This window comes from Ahaetulla prasina, chromosome 5 (assembly GCF_028640845.1).
Source record: "Ahaetulla prasina isolate Xishuangbanna chromosome 5, ASM2864084v1, whole genome shotgun sequence".
NCBI classification, from domain to species: domain Eukaryota; kingdom Metazoa; phylum Chordata; class Lepidosauria; order Squamata; family Colubridae; genus Ahaetulla; species Ahaetulla prasina.
Window position 1 is genome coordinate 25,159,765 of NC_080543.1, and position 17,514 is coordinate 25,177,278.

A 17,514-nucleotide genomic window follows, 5' to 3' on the forward strand; every position below is an offset into this window, starting at 1 on the left:
CGCTGCCGGGCGGGGTCGGCGAAGCGCAGCTGCCGAGGCCCGCCCTCGCCGCTCGCCGGCATCCCGGCCTCTGCCCCCGCCGGGCCCACCACGCGCCGGTCGCGGCAAGGCATCTCCTCCATGCGCCGTCGAAGCAGCCGCCGCGGCGCCCCGCCACACACTCCGCTTTACCTCAGCCACGGGCCTGTGTGCCGGCCCGTGACGCGGCCGAGCTCGCCCGCTCCCATTGGCCGCCGCGCCTGCCGCTCCGTGCCGCGCCGCCACTCGGCGTTCGGAGGAGGGGCCGGTGCCCGCCCACTCTCGCCCCCTAGTTAGCCCCGTCCCTTTCTGGCCTGGGTGGGAGCCGCGTGGCACACCTGAGTGGCTGCGAGGAAGCGGTGCGGGCCTCGCCTGGGCCTCCCCGGAGTCCCTCCATTGGCTGCTGTGTCTCCCTCAGTGGGAAGAGAGTTCGCGACGGACGGAAAATCCCAGTAACTACATGCTGGTTGCCAAAAGCTTGACTTTTGATGTAACTGGGGATGCTGCGAAGGTCATAAATGCAAAGACTGGTGGTAAGTCACTTTTTTCAGTGCTGTTGTATTGGTCGCTAAATGAGTGGTTGCAAGCCGAGGATTACTGGTAGCCGCTGTCAGTATTTAGGTCTCTATGTGTTTAGGTTTCTATGCCCATAGCCACATCCACTCAGTCACATGAGGAGTTAGCCACGCCCACCAGTCACATGACCACCAAGCCACACCCCAAAATAAGCCACGCCCACAGAACTGGTACAAAAATCCCCCCCCCCCGTGGCCCAGGCCTTTGCTTATTTTTCTGTATTTGGCCCTCACTCAAAAAACTTTGGACACCCCTGTTTTAAATGGTCAATTTCCAAAGCTTCAGCAACCAGATAAGATATGTTCTTCGTTTAATTTAGGAAAATGAGATCATACAAGCAAGCAATTATGCAGATTTAGCTGTAAATTCTGACAGATACAATCCAGCTGCTCTGACAAATAAAGGAAATACCATTTTCATAAATGGAGATTATGAGAAGGCAGCAGAGTTTTATAAGGAATCCTTAAGGAATGACTCATCATGCACCGAAGCGCTTTATAATATCGGTAAGTCACGAGTCAATTTGGATTGCAATTTGAGATGATTGGAAGTAGTTATGAGTCAATTTGGATTGCAATTTGAGATGATTGGAACTCTGGATAAGAATGTGCCATTTTTAAAACTGGAAATTAAGAGCTAATTGGGGGGTTCACAATTGGAGGGCCAAGATGGTAAGTTCAAGTGCAGACAGAAGCCACCCTTCTGAAGGAATGTAGCTTTCCTTGGTAGGCAGCTCGTTCAGCCAGCATCCAGAGGGACTTCTCTCAACAGACACCAGCAGCAGTTAAAACCTTCCCTGTTTGCTTCCCCACCGACTTTCTGGGGAAGTCAGCAGAGAAAATTGCAAATGACAATTGCATGATTACCGGGTGCTTGGCAAGTGCTGACCATGGGAGTGTATGGTGGGCCATAAAGCTCTTTTTCTGAGGCTGTCATAATTCCAGACTGCCATTAAACGAATAGTCATAAGGGAAAGACTACTTGCATGTTGTAAAAATAAATAAATAAATAAATAGATAGATAAATAGATAGATAGATAGATAGATAGATAGATAGATAGATAGATAGATAGATAGATAGATAGATAGATGCCTTAGATAAAATCAAAGAGTTTTGAAGACCCATAGTTATCCCATTTTGGCATTGTGAGGGAGTGGGAATAAAGCAAAGCATTAGAAGCTCCCAGGACACTGTCATCCACAATTTCTAATTAGTGCCATAAGATGCCAAAACTGCAGGCTAAGCTCCGTATCAGAGTTTTGTCACCGTTTATGTGTATTTATATCATTTTTATTATTAAAAAGACTCCCAAAATGGATAACCTCCGAGCATGTGTGAAATTGCATTGAGTTACATTATGGAAAATGTAATTTACCTCACTTTATTTCTCTTTTTCATAACAAATATGATCTCTTTTTGCAGGTTTATCATACAAAAAGCTGAATAGACTAGATGAAGCATTGGATTCTTTTCTGAAGCTTCATGCAATTCTTCGAAATAGTGCCCAGGTTCTCTTCCAAATTGCAAGCATGTATCTTTTCCACAAATCCAATGTTTAACACTACAGATATTCAGCATCCTGTAGATTTCAACTGTAAGCACAGCAGGTGCTCATCTAAATCTTGCAAGGGTATTAAAAAAAGTCCTCATAAGATATTTCTTAACTGACAATATTTCAGATATGAATTAATGGAGGACCCTAATCAAGCCATTGAGTGGCTTATGCAACTTATTAGTGTTGTTCCCACTGACTCACACGCATTGGCAAAACTTGGGGAACTCTATGATAGTGAAGGCGACAAGTCTCAAGCTTTTCAATATTATTATGAGGTAGGTGTTTTAAAAATTACATTTCTATATCAGCCTTCATCTTGCATGTTATCTGGGGCTTACGGGAATTAAAATCTGGTGCATCTGACAGTCATTATTAAGGAAGAGTAATCTGTTGTTTTTTCTTATATACAATAGGCATATTATGCAAGTGAAAATAAGTTTAATTTGATACTTTAAGAAGGCAAAGAGCATAAGAATTAAACATTCTGATGAATAAAAATAATTCTAATCTAAATATATTTTTATATTGGAAAATGGAATCCAAGAACATGGAATCCACAGAGAAAACATTGTATTCAGTAATAGAATAGTTAAATTTGATTTTTAACCTCATTCTTCACATGGAAAAATCCTCAAACAGGATTAAATAGATTGATTTCCCTTATACACATAATGTCATTCACAATGGTAATATGAGAGTTTTTTGGAAAATTTGAGATAATCTAGATCAGCGGTCATCAATTGGTGGTCCGTGGACCACTGGTGGTCCGCAAGAAAATTTTTGTGGTCCGCAGAAAAATTATTTGCATTTTTTATATTGCACTAAATCAGGGGTCCTCAAACTACGGTCCCTGGGACAGATACATGCTATGAACATTTGTGTTGCTGTAGAGAGTCTCCCCCTTCGGGTCTTGTGTGGGTCAGAGGGGAGCAGAAATTCCATCTTGGGGTCTGCTTCAGTCTCCTGGTGCAAGACTTTGAGCAAAGGCTGGACGGAAGTGCCATTGGTGACAAAGAGCCAGAGGGACTGCCTAATGGTCTGAAACTGGCTGACCATCACAGCCCGCTGAGCCTCCAGGTGCCGGCATCTGGCTTTCCACTCCCTCAGGTCTTCCCTCTGCTTGGAAAGCCTATGCTCATAGTTCTCAGTGAGGTGCTTCTGCTGAGCCTCCTTCTGAGTCAGATACAATTTAAACTGAGCTGTTTTGCCAACTCTTTCTCGTGGTAGCTGTTAGCTCCAACAATTTTGCTTATTTAAGCCAAATAATTCGTTCATAATTATTAAGCTATATAATTTGCTTACCCAAAATAAATTAGTTTTGGCTACTGTATAGATTCAAAGGAAACACATTGTATAGTGTAAGCCGCCCTGAGTCTTCGGAGAAGGGCGGGATATAAATGTAAATAAATTTAAAAAAAATACTGTATTTTATTACAGTATCATTGACCAGTAAAAATTATAATCTGAGGGAGTGATTCTTTACTTCACTTTTAAAATGCTTTAAAATCAAATATGCAAGAAATAAGCAATTTTTTAAATCAAATGTCATGAATTTTCTGTTAATTGCAAATGGGTACATTCTCTTTAGTGATTAGTGAATGTATTAGTACACTACTTTTATACATTCAAGTATTTTCAGTAGCTGGTTAAATGTGTAACCTATTCTAAAAAGGAAATAAAACTTATTACTAATGTTACATTTCTTTCAATCCTTTTATTTTCTTTCAATCCTTTTATTTTCTTAGTCCTATCGGTATTTCCCTTCAAATATTGAGGTCATAGAATGGCTTGGCGCCTATTACATTGACACACAATTTTGTGAAAAAGCCATTCACTACTTTGAAAGAGCAGCACTTATTCAGTAAGTAATCACAATACTTGTATGTTGAGTCATTTCACTTCTACAGGTATTTTCTGCAATATTTTTATCACTGACATAAATTAGATATAGAAAATTGGGTGATTTTTCAAGAATTATTTGATGTTTTTAAAATAGTTATGCTATGATTTAACTTTAAAGAAAATTCAAGTAACTCTTCCAGCAATTAGAAGGATGAATTATTCTGTATTATAGTTTTCTAGATCTGTTCTGATATAAAGAGGTCAATATCCTTAAACTACTCCGGTTTAGCCAAGAATATGTATAATATTTTGACTAGATTCCACTGGGTTTACTTGATAAACTTTAAAAACTTTAGTGGTGACTATAAAAATGACAAAAGAATGGTTGAAAACATTCTTTCTGAGCCAGGAGATTAAAAAGACAGACAGACAGATAGATATAGAGACACAGACAGACAGACAGACAGACAGACATGCTTTCTTAAAGAATGTTGGGGTGAAACAACTATTTTCTAAAAATATTGCTTTTGTAGAACCCAATAGCTATGATAGATTTTAAAGTTTACTTCGTTTCCTCAATTTAGATATAAACTCTTTTGAAATAATATATTAGCACTTCCCATGAATTGGGTAGTAGAGATCCTGTTGATGGATCATGCATCATATGAACCCAATTTTTTTTCAGGTATTGTCTGTGGTATAAACCAGTGACAACCATTGAAACAAAATCAAACAAATCAGAACTATTTCATAAACATTTTTTATATGAGAAAGATTTAGAATTGAATGGTATCCTGATTTCAATAAAATCACAGCTCATGAAAGTATTAAGAATTTAACAGAAATAAATTTAACAGGACTAAACCATTTTCCTTTTATTTTTATGCTATTAAAAGATGGAATCATCATTTAAATGAAGCCTAGTAAGATTTCATAATACATCAAAAAACATTTTATGATTTAATTATATTTTGGTAATTCAGGAAAAACACTTCCTAATTTCACTAGTCTTTTAGGAAATGATCAATTGAAAAATACTTATTTCTTAACGAATGTAGATCAATAGAAGTACTTAAAGAAACTTGAAGCTTTGTTGAGCGTTTCAAAATCAATAGTCATAGATAAATAGGAAAGATTTTAATTTTAAAATTACAAAAAGAAGGCAACATAATAACCTTGGCCTCTAACTGTGCTTCAAATAAATTGTGCTCCCCCTTGGTATGTTACACTGAGCATTAAGTGTATAATCTCAATAATATTCTAGAAATCAGCTTTCCGGGAAATAGATTTCTGTTTCAAATTTTAAAATCACTGATTATATGCCAAACATGACTCACAGCATCTCTTGGTAGGGCCTGCGGGAAAATGGGCTGCAGAATTTCTCTGAGGCAACGTAATAATATAAATTATGTGACTGTATGGTTTGACTTAAGAAGCAAAAACTGTGTGATGCTGAGATAATATAACCATCTAATCATTCATACGCATGTGCTTTCTGCTCTCCAGATGAAGGAGTTGCAACACATATGTTCCTGTTAGCTGGACCAAGTAGTGTTAAAAATGGTTGGAATTCATCCATCCAGAATAGAGTACCATCTTCAGTGCTGTTCTTTTTAGATTACAAATTGACATTGAAACTTACTTCAGATGCATATTTTTACCTTCCCTTAGAGAGAAAGAAATTATTTGTTTGTCCAAGAAAATATTCACACTGAGCAGTTCCATTTTGATTAATTTCATCCATATGCTAGATATTTAAGGAAATCTTTTCAGTTGCATTGCACTGTGATATGTGTACTTACAGGCCAACCCAGGTGAAATGGCAATTGATGGTTGCCAGCTGCTATAGAAGAAGTGGTAAGTGTCCGTATTTATTGCACTTTAGTTTAAGTATTTTTTCCTGTCTATAATTTAGCCTATCTTCCTGAGCTTGTTTCCTTCTTTATTTACTGGCTAATAGGTAACTATCAAAAAGCTCTGGACACCTACAAGACAATTCATAGAAGGTTTCCAGATAATGCTGAATGTAAGTAATTTATCTAATATAATGCTCATTGCATTTTATAGTTATCTCACTTTTTTGCTGGATTATTTCATGCACAAATATTTGCCTTACTCCTGAGGGACTATCCTAATCAGTCTAAAGCAGGGCTGACAAACTCCCGGCCCATGGGCCGGATACGTGGCACTGACCACGCCCACACCCGGTTTAGCGAAGGGGAAAAAGTCCCGATATATCACATGATGTTGCCGTAAACAAGAAACTTCCTGACAGTTACAACGATTAGTGGAATAACTTGCCTCCAACACTGGAGGATTTTAAAAAGAAACTGGACAACCACTTGTCTGACATGGTATAGGGTTTCCTGCTTAAACGGGGTTGGACTAGAAGGTCTCCAACATCCCTTCCAATTCTGTTATATGGCAGGGCATCATATGTGATAGAAAGCAAAATGAGATGGATGGAATCTAGATTGCACAAGGTGGATTCTTATGAGACTTCATAAATGTCTGTCAGGCACAGGTGCTCTCTAGAAGTACATTCTGATGTATGGTGTAGGAAGTAAGTGCTGTAATATTTAATAGGCATTACTGCCTAATAAGTATGTTTATGATAATAGATTATCTAATTAAAAGTGACTTTTAAAACTCTTTAGTCTATTCAATTTAAAAACTATCCCTCTTTTCAGCATTTATCATAGAAGTATGAGAGTTTGGGAAAAGACATGCACTCTTTTATTAAGAAAAACAAAAAGAGGTTTTGTAGGCAGGATTCTAATAACTCCTGTTGTCTAAGAATTCAAACATTATGGTGCTATGAAATCCAGCCAATTGAATGCCACAATGAAACATTGTCCATTCAGTTACTTCCTTCTTGGCAGGCTGGCATTGTCAAGAGGCTGCCAGCCTTCTTGGCCAGCAAAACTTCCATCTATACCTGCGGAGATGAAGGAGTGAAAGGAATCTGCTCCTTTACAGAAAAAGTTTCCCGATCCATACTGTGTTGTGTTGTATTGCTGCATACGTGAATGCATTTTTTATTCCCATTCAATTTTGCTATGATCTTAATATTGTGTATATTATACTCTAGGTTTACGGTTCTTGGTTCGACTCTGCACAGATATGGGAATGAAAGAAATGCAAGAATATGCAACAAAGCTTAAAAGAGTAGAAAAATTGAAAGAACTAAGGGAACAGGTACAAGTCATTTTTAAAAGCACAAGTTATTTAAATGCTCTTAAGAATACAATCTGATTTTATTGTGTTACACTCCTAGACTTTCTAATAATATAATTCTACCAAAATAGCTTTTGAGTACTACAGCACTTACTGGTAAAAACTTCTCTAGGTTTATGTTAACTCAGGACAATAAAAACATGTCAAAAGATAAAGAATAGAATAGAATAGAATAGAATAGAATAGAATAGAATTGAATTGAATTGAATTGAATTGAATTGAATTGAATTGAATTGAATTGAATTGAATTGAATTTTTATTGGCCAAGTGTGATTGGACACAAGGAATTTGTCTTGGTGCATATGCTTTCAGGGTACATAAAAGAAAAGATACCTTCATCAAGGTACAACATTTACAACACAAATGATGGTCATAGAGTACATAGATAACACTTAATGATAACTTAATGAAAATCATAGGGTACAAATAAGCAATCAGGAACAATCAATATCAATATAAATCATAAGGTTATAAGCATCAAAGTAATAGTTATAAGTGGAAGAAGATGGGTGATGGGAACGATGAGAAGATTAATAATAGTGCAGATTTAGTAAATAGTTTGACAGTGTTGAGGGAATTATTTGTTTAACAGAGTGATGGCCTTCGGGGAAAAACTGTTCTTGTATCTAGTTGTTCTGGTATGCAGTGCTCTATAAAATACTTAACACTTTGTATTTATAAAATATATCTATAAATATATTTTATAAATATAAATATAAGTATCTATAAAATACTTAGCACTTTGGTTATGACTGCTGCCATAAAGGTCACAGCACATTCTTATCTGTGGTTCAACTAATGGCAAAGCAGCGCACAATCTCATGAGTGTCTGTCACTCTTTAAATTATTCATGATCTCCTCCTCACCCACAGCTATGGGAATGAATAAAGGAAAAAGCAGCCCTCTAATATTTGAGACAATTGGATAGAGATGGGCAGCAATAGAAATTGAATAAATAAATAAAATTGAGAAAAAACTGATGCATTGTTGTTGTTATTATTATACATATCCATATGAAATCACAACTGTCAGATGGTGCTGGCCTTCACGCACATGAGCTTGTTCCCAAGAACTAGATTTCATATATAATGTGTCAGCGTAGTGTTTGCATTCAGGCAATGCTGCCTTTCGTAATTGACAGATGGAAATTTTGTCAATATGTAGATTTTCTAAGCGTTGTCCAGGGCTTTTTGTTATGGCATCCGGTGTGCTGAGAACCACTGGGACCACCACTGGCCGTTAAATGCCATAACTTTTCAACTTTGATTTTCAGATCTTGATACTCTCTGATTTTCTCCCATTCTTTATCTTTTATTCTACTATCTCCCACCTGAATTATCCATGCTTTCTTCTTTTCAATTAAAGTTATGTACCAAAACGTTATTAGCTTGAAATAAAAAATTCTACCATATTGAAATCTGCTCATTTTCAACTACTTCTTCAACTCTATGTTGCCACTAATGTTTCATTACTGGCACAAATTAATTTTTACCTTTTTAATGACTGTGTGATATGGTTGTTTTCATTTTGTATAATCATCTTGCACAAACTGAATATATGATCTACCTTTTCTTCTGCTTTTTTGACAATTTGCATTTTGAATCATTTGATGAATTTTTAAATTCTTAGTTGCATTAGTTCAGATAGCTTGCTCTTCATCAGCCATATATAATAATAAATAAATGCAGATCAAGAAAATATTTTTAAAGAAATTAACTGAAGTTTTTTCTTCATGCCCCTAGATGTTCCCATTGCTAAAACAAGATTTATGGTCCATCATTACAATAAAGTCATGCATTTATTAATTCAGCAAATGAGATCTGTTCAAAAAAGGCAATTTTCAGTCTTTATCACTTTTTCAAGCCACAGGAATTGCATTATTAATGTTTAAGGCTCATAATCCAAGAGGTTCAGCGAAATATATTTTGAGGAGTATGCAGTAAGCTAGACAAATGTACATGTATTCATCCTCCCAATCAATCCTTTCTTAGCCTTAAAATTTAGTAGTCTCAGGAAGAATTGTGAGGTATAATTTGTATAAAACAAGGATTTTATTAATTAATTTATTATTTATTAATTTAATTTATATATCGCCCTTCTCCCGAAGGACTCAGGGCGGTTTACAGCCAGATAAAAACAAAGTTACAAAAAATTTTAAAAATTTTTTTAAAAAATCTAATTCAGATTAGGTCGAAACGAATAAAAACAGTGATAAAACCATAATAAAACCCACATTTAAAATACGTTAGGCCAGCCCTGCACGATAAAACAAGAAGGTCTTTAGCTCGCGTCAAAAGGTCCAGAGGTCGGGAAATTGTCATATCCCTGGAGGCAGCTCATTCCAGAGGGCAGGATCTATGACAACTCACCGCAGGACAACTCACTGCAGGACAATTCAATAATTCAATTTAATTATTTAAAATAATTTAAAAAATTATTTTAATTTTTATCATTCACATTTCATCTGTCTTCTCCTTTGGCATACTTTCTTTAATGATTCCATTCTACCATTTCTTCAATATTAGTGTAACTCTTGTCCCGCAGTTAGTTGTCCCGTGGCAAGTTGGCCATGGCGAGTTGTCCTATGGTGAATTGGTTGCAACAAGTTGGCTGCAGTGAGTTGGTTGCGGCAAGCTGGCTACAGTGAGTTGTCTGTGGCAAGTTGTCCCATTCTGGTAAAAGAATGTTGTAATAATTATTGATATTAAACAGTAATTCTGTCTTTTCCATCATTTGTAGCGTGTCAGGTCTGGCAGAAATGGCAGCGCCCGTGCTCGCAGAGAAGGGAGTGCTGGAGGTGGTGAGTACTTTTCTAATTAAAGTTAGGGTTAGGGTTAAGGTGAACCATTTTTGCAATGGTTCACCCTAACACTATGAAGGTGACCCTTTTTGCAGTGTCTCAATTTAGTTTATCTCTGTTCTTCATCTTGCAAATCTGTCAGGTTTGCTTTATTGAATTTGGTAGGTTTTTTTCAACTGCAACACACAAATTTGTTACATGCTTTCATGCACAATCCACTACACATACACAATTTGCCTACTACAGTACATATTTTTTACATTATTTTTATAGGTATTTGGTCTAATACAGGGGTGTCCAAACTTTTTTGAGTGAGGGCCAAATACAGAAAAATAAGCAAAGGCCCGGGCCACGGGGGGGGGGGATGGGCGTGGCTTATTTTGGGGTGTGGATTGGTGGTCATGTGACTGGTGGGCGTGGCTAACTGCTGATGTGACTGAGTGGATGTGGCTATGGGCATAGAAACTACTCAGAGGGCTAAAAAAAGTAATTTTTGACCAGTCCTCACACTTATGACCATCCTCACATTTATGCCCATTGCAGCATTTTTAACAACCATATCACTCATTTCACAACTGCTTCACAACTGGACAACAAACAGTATATAAGCCTAGTAAATTCATGTGTGGCCCGGGCCACACACAAGAGGTAACATATTGACACATGATTACTGTGTGTATTTCTAACTCGCCTATAATGTGAAGAACATTGCTCTCAGTGGGAGCAGTGATGCTGTCCTTTGGATTGAAGGATGGCTGGGATGTCAGGAGAAAGTTTGGTGGTTGAGACACGAAGGACTTCACAGAGATGGCTATCAGTCATTCTGGATCTCAGTCTGCTTTTGTTCTGATTTAACAGAGAAAATGTTTGTTCACATATGTATGTTGAGCCGAACAGGCTCATCATTCTTTTTGCATGGCGTCTCATCAGAGGAAACTTGGCATGATCCAAATTCTGATAGAAGTCAGGGAGGGAGAGAAGCTGATGTTGACTCTTCAGAGAATCATCACATTGCATTTCAATCAGTTCTAACTGCAGACTCTCCTCCACTTCTTCTGCATCCACCAGGAAGGGGGTCGAGAACAGCTTGATTTGTTTTCAATGACAGAAAAATCTTGAAAACGCTGGTTGAATTCTGTCACGAGAGATGTAATTATAGAAACATATTTCTCCTTTTTAGCAGAAAGGTCTGCCTTTGGAAAAGCAGACTTGATTTCAGACAGCGCGGGAAGTGTACAGCATTAAAGCTTCGTAGTTGTGTCTCAAACAGGCGGAGCTTTACACAGAAGGCTTTCATGTGCGCATACAGGTGTGATACCAGCTGTTCTTTGCCTTGTAGGTTCTTGTTCAGTGTATTCAGATGATGAGTAAGATCAACTAAAAATGCCAGGTCTGCCAGCCACAGAGGGTCACTCAGTTCATGAAGAGGTCGGTCCTTCTCTTTCAAAAAATTGTCGATTTCTGATCTCAGCGAATAAAACCGCTGCAGAACAGAGCCACGGCTGAGCCAGCGCACATCAGAGTGGTAGAGTACATCCCCGTATTCAGCATCCATGTCAGATAAGAAAGCTTGAAATTCCTGTGGTACAGTCCTCTAGCTCGAATTATGTTGACAGTTTTTACAACAGTGTTCATCACATCGCCCAGCTGCACAGTCTTGGCACACAGTGCTTCTTGGTGGATTATACAGTGCATCCTAACAGCCTCACCTCCGCTCTCTTTTACCTTGACGCACACCATGGATGCCATTCCTTTGCGCTCACCCGTCATGGCGGAGCTCCATCCGTTGTTACTCCACAGAGCTTGTCCCATTTAAGCCCCATCTTTTCAACTGCCTCTGACACAGCGTCAAAAATATTTCCACCTGTCGTTGTGCCTTTTAGGCTCATCATATCAAGCAGCTCCTCCGTGCAGCAAAATTATCATCGACTCCCAAAAAATTAAAAGCTGTGCGGTGTCTGTGGCGTCTGTGCTCTCATCGCATGCTATCGAGTAAAAATCAAAAGCACAAGCTTTCTCTCTCAGCTGAAGTTTCAGGTTAGGTGTCAAGTCCCCGTTTCTCCGCACCACCGTTTTTCTGGATAAGGTCACGTTGGTGGAATCCTGCACTTTTCCGGGCACATTACTTCTGTGACTTTGATGAGGCACTGCTTTATGAAATCACCGTCTGAGAACGGTTTGCCATGCTGGGCAATAAGTTTTGCGACTTCATAGCTTGCTGCTGTGGCGTTTACCTGTATTTTGTTAGCACGAAATAAAACTGTTGTTGAGCTTGCAGGCTAGCTGCCATTTGCTTGAATTTCTGTGCTCGTTTGGCACCTGTGTACGATGCGTAGCTCTGATGCTTGGTCTCATAGTGCCGATGGACATTATACTCTTTCATCACGGCAACATCTTCATTGCAAATCAAACAAACACACTTTCCGTTGATTTCTTTAAAGAAATATTCATTTTCCCACCGTGTTTGAAATCTTCTACACTCACTTGCTATCTTGCGTTTCTTCGGTGCTGCCATTTCTGGTGACTCGTGGTAAATAGACTATATCAGAGGCCTGAAAACCTGGGACATTACAATACAGATGGATACAGTCAGTCTACTAAAAGCAACAATATGTGGATATCATCTTCAATTAAGGGGAAAATGTTTCATATTCATTCATCTTGGCCAGGGTGTCCAAACTTGGTCCCTTAAGACTTGTGGACTTCAACTCCCAGAGTCCCTCAGGCAGCAAAGCTGGCTGAGGGACTCTGGGAACTGAAGTCCACAAGTCTCAAAGAGACCAAGTTTGGACACCCCTGTTCTAGACTCTCGATCATCCCTGTTGCTTCTCCAAATGTATCTAAATTGGTCTCAATCCATATTTGTGGTACTCAAAATTGGACCCTGTACTGAAAGTAAAGAATGATTAATGCAGAAAAAAGACCTATTTCTGATAATGCAAGATAAAATACATTTGCATTATTTATATCGCAGCCATTATTTATTGAATTTATATGCCTTCCATCTCTGTGATAATGCAACTCTGGGCATCATGTTATATGGCTGAGTCACATTCAGTTTGTAGTAACATAACAACATGCAATTCAATTTTCTTGATGAGTACCATTGATAGCTGGGGAATTCTGGGAGCTGAAGTCCACCTACTTTAAAGTTACCGAGTTTGTGTGTCCAATCACACCTGGCCAATAAAGAATTCAATTCAATTCAATTCAATTCTATTCTATTCTATTCTAATTCTATTTGTTTTTAATATCCCCCAAAATACTTCATTCTGTAGGAGGGTGGGTGGGTGGGTGCTGACTTTATACAGAATCTGTATAAAGGGGGGAAAAAACCCAATACCTCTGAGCATCTGTCGAGTAACCTGCGGACTCCCAGGGTATGAGCTTCACTCTTTGGGGTCTGGTGTTCTCCCCAGGAATTTCCACCCAGAAGCATCCAAAAGAAAGAAGTTTATCCAAAAATTAAGATACCCCCTCGGGGGTGTCCCCTAGTCCGGCTATTCCTTTTCAAGATAATTGCAATTCTCCCATCGAGGCCCACCTGGATACTTTTGTTTTTCTCTCCAGACCGGGAGAAGGAAGAGGTACAGGAGAGGGATGCTTATGGCTCCTGCAGGGATCAGCCCGCGGAGGGATTTAGGGTGAAAAGTGGTGGCTGCAGGCGCCGCCGCCGAGTGGTTTGTCTTGGCAAGAGGCGGCGGCGGCGGCGGCTCCAGTATCGGAGGGTAGCCATAGAAACCGCACAGCGCCATAGCAAACTGGATCCTTCCTTCCCCGGGACACAAGGAGGAGGAGGCAAGACTGGCGGATCCGCTCCGCCCGTCGGTCAAGCTGCGTCAAGGGCTGCAGCGGTAGCATGGTGCGGTAAAAGCAAGAGGAGGAGGAAGAAGAGGAAGCGCCGGGAAGGGAGGCAGAGCCCGCAGTCTCCGGGCCGGAGGAGTCGGGCCTTGGTTGCTGCCAGAGGAGAGCAGGTGGGGCAGCGGAAGAGAGCAGCAAGGCGGCGATCAGCCCCCAGGCTGGCGATTCGAGCCCTGCAGATTGGAAGAAGCGCGCCGGGGGGAAAAGAGGGTTTCTTTGAAACTGGAGAAAACCCGGAAGATACTCGGCGGATCCTTCCCCGGCAGACTCCTGGTTCCCGCTTCTGCAGAAGCCAGAAAATCCGCCTTGCCCAGGTTTTCAAACCCTGGAAAGACTTTGGCTCGGATTTGGGTTTTGCATTTCTTATTCCTGAGATTTCTTCTTGCGCCGCCTAGCAGTCCGCTCATTTCCCACCCACCCTTAGGAATGGGCGCTCCTTTTCCCCTGTCTAGACGGCAGGCGCTGTTAACCCTCCGAGCTTTTAACTCGGGATTTGCGCGGAATTTACTTCAGTGCAACCAAGGCGCGTGGATTGATGTGTCCAGTTCGTGCAACACGCCCAGCAGGATTTTTCCCCCCGAATTGCATATTGGTTTGATCAATGCATTCCTTTGATTTAAAATTCCACCCAAGCCTCCAATTTTACACCGGATTAAAAGACTGTCGGGTCTCTCCTTTTGGTGACGCGCTGCTTTCGCGCTTGCTGCCTCTTTCGCGCTTGCTGCCGCCTCCCCCCCCTCCCTTCGTTATTCCCACCCGAGGAAGGCGAGGACAGAACCCCTCCTCACCTGTTTCTCGATGGCGGCCCGAGGAAGGTGAGGGTAGAACTGCTGGGGGCAGGCACAGCCAGCAGCCTCTTTCCCGCTCGCCGCCTCCTCTGCCCCCTCCCTTCATTATTCCCCGCCCATGGGGAGGAGCCGCGAGCCTCGCAGCGCGAAAAGGGCCATTTTAAATTATACTTCTGGAATTTGCTGCGGGCCAAAAAAAACTGACCCGCGGGCCGCAGTTGGCCCGCGGGCCGTAGTTTGGACACCCCTGGTCTAATACAAATGCCACGGCATCACACTTTGCTTTAGAACAGAGGTGTCAAACTCAAGGCCCCCTGGGGGCCGGCCCGGCCACTGAGGTGCCTAGATCTGGACCGCACGTGGCCCTCCCGAGCTCCGTTTTTGCTGGCAGAGGATTGCAGGAGGCTGTTGCAGCCGAGAACAGAGCTCAGGAACCTGTTTTCACTGGCAGAGCGTTCGGGCCAGCACAGGCGCCCCCCAACATGAGTGACATCATGTTGGTCATGCCCCCCCTGGCCACACACACACCGCCCCCCCCCCCCGAGGTCAAACACAAACCTGATGCGGCCCTCAATGAAATCAAGTTTGACACCCCTCCTTTAGAACCTGAGACAAATTTCAAAAGTTGTTATGTAACTTCAAAGAACAGATGTTCAGCATAATGTTTTTAATTCAGATCATGAAACATTGTCGTAAACATTTGAGTGCTATTAGAGTATATTCTCTTAAAGCAATCATTCCCAACCTTTTTGCTTTATTATCCAAAACTGCTTATCAGAAAGTCCTTTTTATCCAATATGGGTAAAACAGTTTAAATCAATTTAAATGTCCCTGTTGTGATGGGGTAATGGATTCATGTGTCAAAGAAAAACCATTTTTAATCAATTTTAGGTAATTTACATAGGTTTGGGAAACACTTCTTGAAATTATCCATTGTGTTTCAGTCTGAAGAGTCAGGAAGAATAAATGATTGACTAGAAAATTTTATCCCAAATGTTTTGTTTTTTTCTGAGCAACATTCCATAAAACCCAGGAGAGAAGTAAAACATCAAAATGAAAGAGTCATACGTTTAAACTCTGATCTCTGAAATATATGGAAACAATCAATGTGAGCAATCATTCAAATAAAATTCAGTCTCAGCAAAACTAAAATGCAGGTAGTTAATTTGCAATTTAGCAACTTGTTAAGCAAATGGAAGTAAACAGTGCTTCTCCGTTAAAGAACAGAAACATGCAGTTTATGGAAGTATGTAATTCCAGTAAGAAACATGCCTTCAAGAAAATATTTGCTCCAAGAGAACCAGATTTAAGGAAGCCTCTGAGGGTCTTCAGGGAATGGTAGGGAAGAACCTATGAAATGTCATAACTAACAAACTAACGAATTAGAAGATTCCTGATGACTCTGATTCAGATAGGAAAAAAAAAATCGCCTTCCTTGGAGGAGAAGAGCATGACATCATGTGCACTATGCCGTTGGTATTTATTAGATTTGTATCTTACCTTTGTGGCAAATTATATTATGACATGCGTTATTGACGTTATTGTGCCTAGGTGCTATATTGTGGGTACAAGTTGTAGTTAGCAACGTTGATTGTGAGCCAGGTGGGTTTGAAATTCAACTCAACTTCGAATTCAAATGGACGCCTTAGGCAAGGCATGTAAGATCAGCCTTGGCTTTCGCTGTTTACCTTACAAGCCAATTTTATCAATAGCTGTAAGGATTACTAAAATAGCAATCCAGAACAGATTGATTCATAGTCAGAATCTGGTCATAGTTTCAAGTAACTCATTTGGGTTATGGCAAAGTAACTGTATGTGGAATGCTCTAACTTTCATATTCCATGCAGACTTTCTTTGCGCTACATTCCCCTAAAACCATATTGAACATTATTCTCTCTTATGTCAGAACCTGGTAGCACAACAATCAAAGGAGAACGTCTGAGTGCGAAATTGAAATCTTTGCCAGGAACAAATGAGCCATATGAAAGTAGTGTTAATAAAGAAATAGGTAAGTGTGTGCCTAATTATTTACTTTCACAGAATTGGTCAGATGCACAGAGAAGCCCAAAATTTAACTCTTTATGTCATTGGTATAAGTAAGGTTTTATAATGGGAGGAAAGGGGAACTTTTGTTTAAGCAAAAGTTTATATGAGAAAAACAGTTTATAAAGCTATCATGTGGATTTTTTCCAGTATGCAAAATATATCATCATTGCTGAACTAGATGAAATAAAAAGTGGAATTAAAACTGCCTATCAGCCTAAAAGTGATATCAAAGAGACATCATTAGCATATCTGGGAAGAAATATCAACCTAGATATTCTGGCGATGACACTTTGGTATCCAGAAGTAAGAAAGACTTATGGAGTCTTCCGTTAATTGTGAAAAAATACTAAAATAAGATTATTCTTCACTTGTTTTGTAAAAAAAACCTAGGTTATGGCAAATGCCATGCCAATACAAATAGAGACATTGACATAGTAATAGATATCTTTGTAGGCTCAAAAATTTACAGGGTCAATGACTAGTCATAAAAAAGGTACATGTTACTTCATTGTGTTTGATATATCTAACCAACATGTGAAGAAATATCAGAAATGGGATATGTTTTCCCAGTTATTAATGCTAAAGTCTTGGATATAAACAAGACCATCAGAAAGGTTGAAAAAAAGTCAATGCCTTTGAAGCATGTTGCTAGAGAAAATTGTTGAGAATACTTTGGACATCAGTAGCAATAGCACTTTGACTCATATACTGCTCCATGGTGCTTTACAGCACTCTGAGTGGTTTACAATGTCAGCCTATTGCCCCCAACAATCTGGGTCGTCATTTTACCA

The 17,514-nt window shown here is 39.9% G+C and overlaps 1 protein-coding gene across 3 annotated transcripts in view; it reads left to right on the forward strand.

Annotated features, from left to right (window-relative positions):
* IFT88 (intraflagellar transport 88) overlaps positions 1 to 17,514 on the forward strand; it is a 46,651-nt gene that overhangs the window by 24,594 nt on the left and 4,543 nt on the right. For all 3 annotated transcript variants that reach the window (XM_058185339.1, XM_058185340.1, XM_058185341.1), the window contains 9 exons: positions 914 to 1,100; positions 2,017 to 2,125; positions 2,274 to 2,424; positions 3,895 to 4,010; positions 5,796 to 5,848; positions 5,952 to 6,017; positions 7,083 to 7,189; positions 9,968 to 10,028; positions 16,584 to 16,685. In XM_058185339.1, coding sequence (XP_058041322.1) covers positions 914 to 1,100; positions 2,017 to 2,125; positions 2,274 to 2,424; positions 3,895 to 4,010; positions 5,796 to 5,848; positions 5,952 to 6,017; positions 7,083 to 7,189; positions 9,968 to 10,028; positions 16,584 to 16,685 — 952 coding nt within the window. The remainder of the gene's footprint in view (positions 1 to 913; positions 1,101 to 2,016; positions 2,126 to 2,273; positions 2,425 to 3,894; positions 4,011 to 5,795; positions 5,849 to 5,951; positions 6,018 to 7,082; positions 7,190 to 9,967; positions 10,029 to 16,583; positions 16,686 to 17,514) is intronic.